The 12887-nt window shown below is 48.0% G+C and overlaps 1 protein-coding gene across 4 annotated transcripts in view; it reads right to left on the bottom strand.

Annotated features, from left to right (window-relative positions):
• The window catches only part of MGRN1 (mahogunin ring finger 1), a 156902-nt gene that overhangs the window by 113532 nt on the left and 30483 nt on the right, over positions 1 to 12887 (bottom strand). For all 4 annotated transcript variants that reach the window (XM_033962959.1, XM_033962958.1, XM_033962960.1 and 1 more), the window contains exons 3-4: positions 8347 to 8435; positions 4751 to 4897 (exon numbers count right to left, since the gene is read on the bottom strand). In XM_033962959.1, coding sequence (XP_033818850.1) covers positions 4751 to 4897; positions 8347 to 8435 — 236 coding nt within the window. The remainder of the gene's footprint in view (positions 1 to 4750; positions 4898 to 8346; positions 8436 to 12887) is intronic.

Below are 12887 nucleotides of genomic sequence, written 5' to 3'. Positions count from 1 at the left end.
AAGTGACAGAGCAGCAGACATTTCCCTCAGAAATTTAGAAAAAGAGGATTGCTCAGGTTTAGAGGTGGCATCAGGTGCCGATGGTTCCTCATCAGATGAGGAGGGATCCTCCTCGGTACCGAGAGGAGTCTCCTCCCATAAATCAGGATCCCTGACCTCTGGTGCATGTCGGGACACCGGGGTGGAGGGTGCGGTGTGGCGAGTCTTGGACAAAGATTTACCAGAGCGCACCGAAACGGTACCAGGGGAGGACGATCGGCGTCGTTCTCGGTCCCGAGAAGAGTGCCGTACCGCCTGGTGCCGAGTAGGATCCACTGTGGGTTGAGAATGAACCACAGGATCATCAGGAAGTTGTTGGGCCGAAAGGATCGGCATCGAGGTGTTTACCGGTACCGAAGGAGTGGACACCGGGGGCTCGGTGCGGGGCTCGGGCCGGTCTGGTACCGGAAGGAGCGGTGCCAGGATAGAGGGTAGCAGTTGTTCAAGTTGTTTCTTCAACTGCTCCTGAAGCTGAGTTTGTAGAATGGCCGAGATACGGTCATCTAGGGGTGGCATCGGAACCGCTTTCTTTTTCTTCGGTTCCTTGGATGCCGCTCCACGCCCCGGCGATGAGGAGGCCGATGACGAGGCACTCACCGTTATCGGGGCGGAGCGTTTACGGGACCGGTGCGATGCCGGTATGGACGGTGTCGTCACCGTAGCTGGAGGGCGCTCGAGGGAAGAGGAAGGCTTCTTAGCCGGCTTACCTGGCGCCAGTGGCGCCGATGCGGGATCGGTCGGTGTCGAGCTTGACGGTGCCGATTTCTGCGGTACCGCCGTTGAAGGTGATGAATCCATCGCCGACTCGGAGCCGAAGAGAAGGGTTTGCTGGATTCTTCGGTTTTTAAGAGTACGTTTTTGTAAAGTGGCACAGCGGGTGCAGGAATCTGCCCGATGCTCCGGACCCAGGCACTGCAAACACCAATTGTGTGGGTCAGAAACGGAGATCGGGCGTGCACACCGCTGGCACTTCTTAAAACCGACCTGCGGGGGCATGAAGGGGAAGATAGCCTCCGCAAAATCGAAGGCCGAGGCCTGTATAATGGCAACAGGCCCCGCCGGGGCAAAAACGAAAGAAACAAGAAAAATCAAAGTTTTTTTTTTTTTTTTTTTTTTTGCAATTCAAAGAAAAAGGAAACCCGAAGGTAGAGGAAGAAAAATTTAGAACAAAAGCGCGAGCGGGAAGGCAAAAAGTGATTTCAACGGCCGTTGAAAAAATACACGCGTCTTCTTCGCTCCGCGGAAACGAAGAAACTGGGGACCACGCACTCCTCCGTCGGGCGGGAAGGCACTCGCGCACGCGCGGTGCGGCCAACTAGAAACTTCTAGTTAAAAGGTCCGTACCGAGGGCTCCGTCGGTGACGTCACCCATGTGTTAAGAATATGCTGCCTGCTTGTCCTGGGATAATTTAAGCTACTCCTCAAATATCCCTTTGTTTTTTCCCCCCTTTTTAGCGGCAGCAGATAGTGCATTAACCTGCTGCATTTTTCTATGCAACAATAGTTACCATGAGGCATTCCAAAGACATGACATGAAAAATCAATGCTAATTTATTTGTTCTTTATATAACCACCTCATGCTCTTCTAATGTCTCCTTTATGCAGGATAACAATCACTGTTCATGCCTCATGCTTTCTATCTCTATGGTAACAGCTGTTTCCATGGCTGCTTCTGCACTTGTTGCCCAGTAGGTGCTCTCTGGTCTGTGTATTAAAGAAGCTTGTAATTTTTTTTTCTTTATAGTTTATAGTTAATGATCAAACAAGGTGGCAAACTGTTTCCCATTATATCTAGAATCAGAATACATCATGTAACTAGTTCAAACTATACACCTGAATAGGAATATCAATGCCTTTTACCCATAACCAATCACATATACACTAATTAAGTTAACTAGAGGGAAAACATGACCTAGAGGCACAAGTCAAAATTGCATTTGGAAGGATGGCTATATTGGTGGGGGCAGGAGATACCTGAAGAAAGACTGTATAACCCATATGTACAATAACCTAACAGTATATGTAGTAATATAATAAAGTATCATCAAAACTCAATCATGGTGTTCCAGCCAAGCAGCTCTCAAATGCTCTGTTAAAAAATAGGGGGGGGGGGTACTAGATTTGGGTCTGAATCAGCCTACCAACTCTTCTTGTTGACTTTTTCCTTTCTCCTCCTCCTTACTCCCATCTTCATTTCCCCTCCTCCTCTCACTTTCCTTATCCTCCCTTACTTTCTCACCTCCCCAGCACTATTGCAGATTTACCGTATTTTCACGCAAATAACGCGCACCCGTATAAAACGCGCACACGGGTATAGCGCGCAGAAATCACGATGATATGTACAAAAACTTTGGTATACCGCGCTCACGGGTATACCGCGCATGCTGCCCGACGCTCCTTTCGCCCGCCCTGACTTTCCGACTCTCCGTTCACCCCCCCTGACTTCCGTGCACTGTCCCCCCTTGAAGGTCTGTCCCCATCCTGAAAGCCTGATGCCCCCCCCCCGACGTCCGATACATCCCTCCCCCCGAAGGACCGCCGACTCCCCAACAATATCGGGCCAGGAGGGAGCCCAAATCCTCCTGGCCACGGCGACCCCCTAACCCCACCCCGCACTACATTACGGGCAGGAGGGATCCCAGGCCCTCCTGCCCTCGACGCAAACCCCCCTCCCCCCAACGACTGCCCCCCCCCCAAGAACCTCCGACCGCCCCCCCAGCCGACCCGCGACCCCCCCTGGCGACCCCCACGACCCCCCCACCCCCCTTCCCCGTACCTTTGGTAGTTGGGCCAGAAGGGAGCCCAAACCCTCCTGGCCACGGCGACCCCCTAACCCCACCCCGCACTACATTACGGGCAGGAGGGATCCCAGGCCCTCCTGCCCTCGACGCAAACCCCCCTCCCCCCCAACGACCGCCCCCCCCAAGAACCTCCGACCGCTCCCCCAGCCGACCCGCGACCCCCCTGGCGACCCCCACGACCCCCCCACCCCCCTTCCCCGTACCTTTGGTAGTTGGCCGGACAGACGGGAGCCAAACCCGCCTGTCCGGCAGGCAGCCAACGAAGGAATGAGGCCGGATTGGCCCATCCATCCTAAAGCTCCGCCTACTGGTGGGGCCTAAGGCGCGTGGGCCAATCAGAATAGGCCCTGGAGCCTTAGGTCCCACCTGGGGGCGCGGCCTGAGGCACATGGTCGGGTTGGGCCCATGTGCCTCAGGCCGTGCCCCCAGGTGGGACCTAATGCTCCAGGGCCTATTCTGATTGGCCCACGCGCCTTAGGCCCCACCAGTAGGCGGAGCTTTAGGATGGATGGGCCAATCCGGCCTCATTCCTTCGTTGGGGGATGTATCGGACGTCGGGGAGTCGGCCGGGCAAGAGGGCTTGGGCTCCCTCTTGCTCCGATCGTGGATGCGGGTGCGGGTGGGAGCGCGTGCGAGCGGTCGTTCGGGGTGGGGGTGCGAGTGGTCCTGCCGGGGGGGGGGATGTATCGGACGTCGGGGAGTCGGCCGGGCAAGAGGGCTTGGGCTCCCTCTTGCTCCGATCGTGGATGCGGGTGCGGGTGGGAGCGCGTGCGAGCGGTCGTTCGGGGTGGGGGTGCGAGCGGTCCTGCTGGGGGGGGTGAGTCGGGCGTCGGGCGGGGTGGGAACTATGTTTTAAAACTTTTGTATACCGCGCTCACGCATATAACGCGCGAGGTGTATGCGCGGTAGGTAAAAACGCGTATAACGCGCGCGTTATATGCGTGAAAATACGGTAGGTCTCCTTCAACCGCCAATGCCAAGTGGTTAAGGGCTGTGCTAGTGCCTCTGCTCACTCTTCTACAGGTCCCTACTAATCTTTACCAGCAGATGCAGGAATCTTCACCAATGTTTGAAGCTGCACTACCTTCAGCCCTGGTAAATCTTTAATGTGATGGTGCTTGGAAACTTTCACAAACTCCTTTCTTACCTGCCAACATAATGATGTCTACTCTTTCAGCAAGTGAAACCTGAGTTGCACTGCCCGGTTCTACCCTCATTCTCTATGTACATAAAGCTTCCCTGCCCAAAAGGCAGTATAGCAAGATATGAAAATACCTAAAAATGGGAGACTCCTATGCTTCTTAGTGGTCCATTCAGGATATGCAGAAGGGTAAGTATTCGAAAGGATGACTTAATTGATTTCTGCTTGCTCATTTCCTATTGCTATCACTTTAGAAGGTAAAGCTTGGGTCCTAGGTGATTGAAAATGCATTGTACTGAAGGAAGACAGTATGACTTATAATGAAAAAGGACTGGTTTAATGTTTGATTGCTTTTTTGATGTTATATGAAAAAAAAAAATTTAGCAAACAAACAGCTATAAAAAAAAAAGATTTAGAAGCTTGGAAAGGAAGGAAGGAAGGTTCCTGTCATGCAGTAAGAGAACAGAGCATCTAAACAGCATTTTCTTCCAAATGAACTTTGACAGATCTTTCTCAGTCTTCCACAATTTTAATCACATAGCAAAATGATGCAAATAAGTCAGTGATACTCTTTACTCATTTTTACCTTAGGAAATATAATATTTAAAATATATTTTACAACATTTACTCATTCCTTTACAAAATGTAATGCCCCTGAGACTCAGGCTTGAGTCATGTAACAGATACATTTTTGCTAATGATCTTATTACAAAGGTATTGAGCAAAGAAATTATATTCCTTGCTCATATAATGTCTGCACAAAACTCACACTGCCATTCCACTGATGAACTCCTCACTTGCTTGACAGGTGATGGTGATGGCAACACGAGCATCAGCATCAAAGGTGAATTCTGGACTGTACAAGACTCTGGGTTTTGCACTTTCCTCAGCTTGGTTGTCTGTGTTATCCTTGTACCTGCCAATATTACAAAATAAACAAATAATCTGCTATTTGCAAAGCAACAGGCCTGTCTACTAATCAGAGGACCAGAACTGTTTATATAGTCTGCAATTCCTAGAGTTTAGCCATTCACCATTTCCCTTTAGAACCACGTCTAGAATAAAGCAAGGCAGAATAAAGCAACAGTTTGGTCAAGATACTGAAATACTGTAGTTAGCACTCCTTACATAGGAACCAAAGTAATCAGCTGTGCATTAGAACTGGGCAACCAAGTTCATGCACATGCTGGAGAAAAAGATTACTTCCAATGCAGTGAACTAATGATATAAAAATTATTGCAGAGCAAAAAAAAATGTGGCAAAAAAGAAAAACAATAAAGTCTTCCTGCCCCAAACAGCTGAAACATAGAAAGTGACGGCAGAAAAGTGCCAAGGCCCATCGAGTCTGCCCACTTCATTGACCCACCCCCCTAGTTAATCGCTCTCTGATGACCTTTTCCCTCGTAGAGATCCGACATGAGCATCCCAACTGTTCTTAAAAACTGGCACACTGCTGGCCTCAACCACCTGTACTGGGAGCTTATTCCAGCTGTCCACCACTCTTTCAGTGAAGAAGTACTTCCTGGTGTCGCCATGAAACTTCCCGCCCTTTATTTTCAGCGGGTGTCCTCTTGTGGCCGAGGGTCCCCTAAGAAGGAAAACATCATCTTCTACCTTGATGCGACCAGTGACATACTTAAACGTCTCAATCATGTCCCCTCTTTCTGAGCGGCAGAAGACTGCTTTGGAGCTTCTTCTGCTGGCTCTGCACATGTCAAAGTAGCTTTTCTAGCAACTGATCAGATAGGATTATGACGTATCTCCATGAAACTCATTTGAACATCGATTGCAGTTTTCAAATCGGACAATTTGTCTACCCCACAGTGACCCACAGGATTTTAATGATGATTTTAGTGCATCCAGGCCATAGACAGGTATGGTAGAATTCAGGGTGCTCATGTACTAAGTCACAAAAGACAGTGCAATCTAGAGGCTTTCTAACTTGGACTCTCACTGCAAAGGTCAAAGGCTAGTGTTTAAAAGGAGCCCCAGGTCAGAAATTTGGGAGGGAGCCCTAAAGCCCACCAGCTGTCTCAGGCCCTCCTGTATCAGGGGGAGTGCTGCTGTCCTGGGCCTCCATAATGCCAGCCCTGGCAAAATATGGGTTAAAACAGTGGTCTCAAACTCAAACTCTTTGCAGGGCCACATTTTGGATTTGTAGGTACTTGGAGGGCCTCAGAAAAAATAGTTAATGCCTTATTAAAGAAATGACAATTTTGCATGAGGTAAAACACTTTATAGTTTATAAATCTTTCCTTTTGGCTAAGTCTTAATAATAATATTGTCATTTATAGCTAAAGAGACATATGATCAAGAAACTATTTTATTTTACTTTTGTGATTATGATAAACATACCAAGAGCCTCAAAATACTACCTGGCGGGCTGCATGTGGTCCCTGGGCCACGAGTGAGATCACTGGGTTAAAAGGAACATTGGAATTTAATTAGGTTAAACTACCAACTATGAAAAAGGGAATAGGGGTAGGTTTTAACCATGCTGAAAAGTGAGCCACATCAACCGATGCTGAAATGTGCCAACATGAAAATCATGCTTATACAAGGACCTTCTACCACTTTTTAAACTAGACTTTAATAAAAAGTAGTGTCACCCCTATCAGACCAGTCACTTTCAAAAAACAAGCTCATTTTTCACCATTTAGCAAGCTTTGACTAGACCTGTTCTTTGCTACAGAAATTACCATCCTTCAGAGAGAAAACATTACTATGTTTTCACCCATGGCTAGGGTGGGGGAAAGACATAAAAAGCAGAACTATAATTTCCACAATACTACATGGGGGTTAATTTTATTTTCTTAACATATAAAAAGGGCTCTTATAAACTGCATGCAAATATACACATGTACTTTTATGCAGATTTCTCAAAGCCATTTCCAATACACATGAAGGGAGAACAGGTAGATAGATAGACAGGACCCTGAAGCCATCGGCTCAATGCGCAGCAGCGGCAAAGAAAGCTAACAGGATGTTAGGCATGATAAAGAAGGGAATCACGAGTAGCATCAAGGGAGGTCATAATGCCGCTTTATAGAGCAATGGTCAGACCACACTTGGAATACTGTGTCCAACACTGGTCTCCATACCTGAAGAAGGATATAACACTGCTAGAGAGGGTGCAGAGGCGAGCGATGAAGCTAGTAAAAGGTATGGAGAACTTGAGCTACAAAGATCGCCTCAGAAAACTGGGATTATTCACCCTTGAGAAGAGAAGACTGAGACCGGATCTGATACAGACTTTTAAATTGCTAAAAGGAATCGACAAAATGGAGCAAGCTCACTCACCAGCAGGGGGAAAGGATGGTGAGCAAGAAATAGCGTTATTCACATTGGCAAATGTGACCCAGACTCGGACCAGAGGTTATGGCCTGAAGCTGAGAGGGGACATGGCCAGGACAAATGTCAGAAAATTCTGCTTCACACAGCGAGTGGTGAACGCCTGGAACTCCCTTCCGAAAGAGATGGTGGAGGAAACCACCATTCTAAGATTTAAGGGAAAATTGGATGCACATCTTCTTGCAGGATACATTGAGGGATATAAGTGACTAATGTATTCACCAGGGTACGCCTGGCTGAGCCTCCGCATGTATGGATCACTGGACTGGATGGACCCCAGGTCTGATCCGGTGCAGGCATTTCTTATGTTCTTAGGTAAGTTTCAAGTTAATTATAAATTTGATCAATCGCTTATTCAAAATTCTAAGCGATGTACAAATCAATAAAATTACAAAATTTTAGGGGGAAACAAAACAAACACTTAGAACTAACCTAAAAAAAAATATTGAAACAAAAAGGAAAGGATGGGAAGAGAAATACAAGTTGTTGGTAGTAAGTAAGACATGTATGGGGAAAAAACAATAGGAAGGGAAAAAGCAATGTGCTTCAAAAAGTTATGAAATAGGATTCAATTGAGGTTCTTAGTCAGGTTTTCTAGCTCTCAAATGCGTCTTTAAACAGAAAGCTTTTTAACTTGCTCTTAAATCTGTAGAGATTACGTTCTTCCCTTAAATAAATAGGGAAGGAATTCCATGTATGGGGGGCTGTGACAGAAAAGATGAATTGCCACCGTGTATTAATGATTTTGAGTGAGGGAACTGTTAATAGGTGTTTGTCGTTTGACCTCAGTAATCTTGTTGAGGTGTAGGGAATCAATAATTTACAAATAAAGGTGGGAGTTTTGTAGAGAAGAGATTTGACAGTTAACAGACTTAATTTATATATTATGCGGTGAGCAACTGGGAGCCAATGCACTTTTTGATAATGCAGCAAGGCATCCTATAAAATCAAGCTCAATGTTTAATTTTAAAATGTCTTACAAAAAAAAAAAAAAAAATTAGCGCACACACTTACCTAACAAGGCGAAGAGAATCTTTCCGGATATTTATTAGACTTCGCAGGGTCTTCACTGGTTCATGAGGTGCTGGAGTTACATATGGGAACTGGAGGGAGAGGTCAAAATAAATTATCTTTAACATACATCTGTAGCACCTCAAACACAAATCCTGGATCAGACAATAAAATAGATGTCCTTGAAAATGAGGAAGTTGTCCCGGTTGACAAAAGGCCTGCAGGGTCCCATGCAACCTACTGCTCTCATCTACCAATGTGCCAACATAAGCCCTGCCTGAGTGCTGTGTATCATATAAGTGATACCAAGGACTTTTCTGCACAAGTATACAGTATATCCCCAACAAAGCTCTGCTATAAGGGTTGCATCATCAATGAGCAAAGGAAGGGGAATCTAATGTAGAGTAACCCATACATGACCCTGAAAACAGTTCTCTCTGTAAACATTTTACTATTTCTTTCACCTAATTCTTAAATCAGAAACTAAATTTTAGGTTTTAACTTTATTTTGGCCAAAAAAATGCCTCTGTTTTCTGAGCTGAATTTGTGCCATATGAGCAAGTCTCATTTCACTCCTACCCAAGACATTCAGGCCCTGATTCTCCAAAGTGCGTCCTGATTTTAGGCAGCTGTAGGCGTCCTACAGCTGTCTAATCAGCCAATCGGGATGCACGTTTTTAAAAAAAATGCTCCCCAGGCAGGCCGCCTATATTGAAGGCGAGGCCCGACCAACCCCCCCCCCCCCCGACACTACCGACCGACCCCCCAGGCCGCCTATATTGAAGGCGAGGCCCGACCAACCCCCCCCCCGACACTACCGACCGACCCCCCCCCGACACTACCGATCGCTGGCAGGAGGGTGCCCAATCCCTCCTGCCAGAAGATGCCCCCCCCCCCGACACTACCGACTGCCGCCCCCTGACACTACCGACCGCCCCCCCCGACACTACCGATCACTGGCAGGTGGGTGCCCAATCCCTCCTGCCGGAAGACGCACCCCCTCCGCATCCCCCCCCCCGCGCTAATAGCCCTCAAACCTCCCCCCAACCAAACTAACCTTTCCTTGTTGGCCAGACGGGACTTGCCCGTCCAGCCGGCAGGCCAGTCTCGTCGAAATGAGGCGGGCCCACCCTTTCCGGGCCCATCCTTCCGAAGCCTAAGGCCTGATTGGTCCAGGCTCTAGAATCCTGGACCAATCAGGCCTTAGGCATAGCGGGTCCGCCCATCCCCACTAAGTCTAAGGCCTGATTGGCCCAGGCGCCTGGAATTGCAATAACACTTAACTTGCAAAATCTGTTCCTGCATTGTGAGTTAAGTATCTAAATAAACCCCCAACAACTTCCTATGTGGAAGGATTGACAATGTCACATCTTGCAACTTTACCTCTTGTACCTGCAAAAACTGTTCTTCATTTCCAATAAGCATAATTTCTGTTTTCAGAAGTGCTCCCTGTTCCACACGTAGGACCCAAGAGACAGGCTGAGTTCCAGTGTCTCTCAATGCACGTATGAGGTGATGGTGCGGGGTGGAGTGTTTTAGATTTGGTAGGAACTGGGCAACATTCTGGGGAAGGGGGAGATTATTCTGCAAAGATGGGCTCCACCTTAACCAGGGTGGAACCAGGCTGCTGGCATCAACATTTAAGGGGACAGAGAAGCCTTTAAACTAGAAACTGGGGAAAGGCCGACAGTTGCTCAAAAGACCATGGTTTGGATCAAGGTATCTTTAAAAGACATCACCATAATAGAGAAGATAGGGCATCCCAATAGCAAGGTTGCAATAGAGACCACCATAATAGAGAAGATAGGGCATCCCAATAGCAAGGTTGCAATAGAGACCACAGTAAACCAGATGTCCTTAAATACAGAGGAGACCGATTTTAAAGATGGCAAATTACCCATGTGAACTGTTGAGCAAGTTGTAAATAGGAATGGCAAAAATGTTTGAAATATCTGTATGCAAATGCCAGAAAGCACAGTTACTTACCGTAACAGGTGTTATCCAGGGACAGCAGGCAGATATTCTTGACTGATGGGTGACGGCACCGACGGAGCCCCGGTACGGACACTTTTAGAGTGATTGCACTCTAAGAACTTGGAAAGTTCTAGAGACCGCACCGCGCATGCGCGAGTGCCTTCCCGCCCGACCCCGACGCGCGGTCCCTCAGTTAAGATAAGCCAGCTAAGAAGCCAACCCGGGGAGGTGGGTGGGACGCAAGAATATCTGCCTGCTGTCCCTGGATAACACCTGTTACGGTAAGTAACTGTGCTTTATCCCAGGACAAGCAGGCAGCATATTCTTGACTGATGGGTGACCTCCAAGCTAACAAAAAGAGGGATGGAGGGAAGGTTGGCCATTAGGAAAACAAATTTTGTAAAACAGATTGGCCGAAATGTCCATCCCGTCTGGAGAAAACATCCAGACAATAATGAGATGTAAAAGTATGGACTGAGGACCACGTAGCAGCTTTGCAGATTTCCTCAATGGGCGTGGAACGGAGGAAAGCTACAGATGCTGCCATAGCTCTAATTCTATGTGCCGTGACAGAACCTTCCAGTGTCAGTCCGGACTGAGCATAGCAAAATGAAATGCACGCAGCAAGCCAATTAGATAGTGTGCGCTTAGAAACAGGACGTCCCAATTTATTCGGGTCAAAGGACAGAAAAAGTTGGGGAGATGATCTGTGGGGCTTAGTACGATCTAAATAGTAAGCTAAGGCCCGCTTACAGTCCAAAGTATGAAGAGCCTGTTCCCCGGAATGAGAGTGAGGTTTAGGGAAAAAAACAGGTAGTACAATAGATTGGTTGAGATGGAACTCAGAAACAACCTTAGGGAGAAACTTTGGATGTGTACGTAGAACCACCTTGTCGTGATGAAAGACAGTGAAAGGTGGATCAGAAACTAGTGCATGTAGCTCACTGACCCTCCTGGCAGAGGTGAGAGCAATAAGAAAAAGTACCTTCCAAGTGAGAAACTTGAAAGAGGCAGTAGCCAAGGGTTCAAATGGAGGCTTCATCAAGGCGGAGAGAACCACGTTCAGATCCCAGATCACCGGAGGTGCTTTGAGAGGTGGTTTCAGATTGAAAAGACCTCGCATGAATCTGGAGACCAGGGGATGAGCTGAAAGGAGTTTCCCCTGGACTGGCTCATGAAAAGCCGTAATGGCACTGAGATGAACTCTGATGGAAGTAGACTTGAGACCAGAAGTAGACAGAGAAAGCAAATAATCCAATAGAGGTTCCACAGCAAGAGACCTGGGGTCATGATGATGTAGGAGACACCAAGAAGAAAACCTCGTCCACTTTTGATGGTAACATTGTAGAGTGGCTGGTTTCCTGGAGGCGTCCAGGATGGAGCGAACAGGCTGAGATAACAAAGAATCAGTTGAAGTCAGCCCGAGAGATACCAAGCTGTCAGGTGCAGAGATTGCAGGTTGGGATGGAGGAGGGTTTCCTGATCTTGTGTAAGCAGAGATGGAAACAGTGGAAGTAGAAATGGATCCCTGGAACTGAGTTGAAGTAGAAGGGAGAACCAATGCTGTCTGGGCCACCGTGGTGCAATCAGGATCATGGTGGCTCGTTCCCTCTTTAGTTTGAACAAGGTCCGAAGCATGAGAGGCAGAGGAGGGAAAACATAAAGGAACAGATTGGACCAATCCAGAAGAAATGCATCCGCTGCCAGACGGTGAGGAGAGTAAAGTCTGGAGCAGAATTGGGGCAACTGATGATTGTGAGGAGCTGCAAAAAGGTCCACCTGAGGAGTGCCCCATTGTGCAAAGATGGACTGTAGAGTCGATGGGTCGAGAGTCCATTCGTGGGGTTGGAGAACTCTGCTGAGCTTGTCCGCTAGGTAGTTCTGTTCTCCCTGAATATAAATTGCTTTCAGGAATAAGCGGCGCGAGGATGCCCAAGCCCAGATTCTCTGGGTTTCCTGGCATAAGAGGCGAGAGCCCGTTCCCCCTTGCTTGTTGATGTAGTACATAGCCACCTGGTTGTCTGTGCAAATTAGAAGGACTTGAGGAAATAGAAGGTGTTGGAAGGCCTTGAGGGCATAGAACATTGCCCTGAGTTCCAGGAAATTGATGTGATGCTTCTTTTCCTGAGGAGTCCAAAGGCCCTGAGTTTGGAACTCGTTCAGATGGGCTCCCCATGCATAAGGGGAGGCGTCGGTGGTGATGACCAGATGATGAGGAGGCAGATGGAATAGAAGGCCCCTGGAGAGATTTGAGGATATCAACCACCATTGCAGAGACTGACGAAGAGACGATGTCACAGATATGTGTCGTGAGCAAGAGTCTGTCGCTTGAGACCACTGGAGAGCCAGGGTCCATTGAGGAGTGCGCAGGTGAAGCCGTGCCAGGGGTGTGACATGAACTGTGGAGGCCATGTGACCCAAGAGAATCATCATCTGCTTTGCAGAAATGGAGTGCTGGGACAGCACCTGCTGACAGAGCGATTGGAGGTTGTGAAGACGGTTGTCCGGCAAGAAGGCTCTCATCTGGACCGTGTCCAGTACCGCTCCAATAAATTGAAGTCTCCGCGTAG

The sequence above is a fragment of the Geotrypetes seraphini genome, chromosome 11 (assembly GCF_902459505.1).
Source record: "Geotrypetes seraphini chromosome 11, aGeoSer1.1, whole genome shotgun sequence".
Lineage (NCBI taxonomy): Eukaryota > Metazoa > Chordata > Amphibia > Gymnophiona > Dermophiidae > Geotrypetes > Geotrypetes seraphini.
Note: the sequence above shows the minus strand (reverse complement) of the source record. Positions and strands in the feature narration are given on the sequence as shown.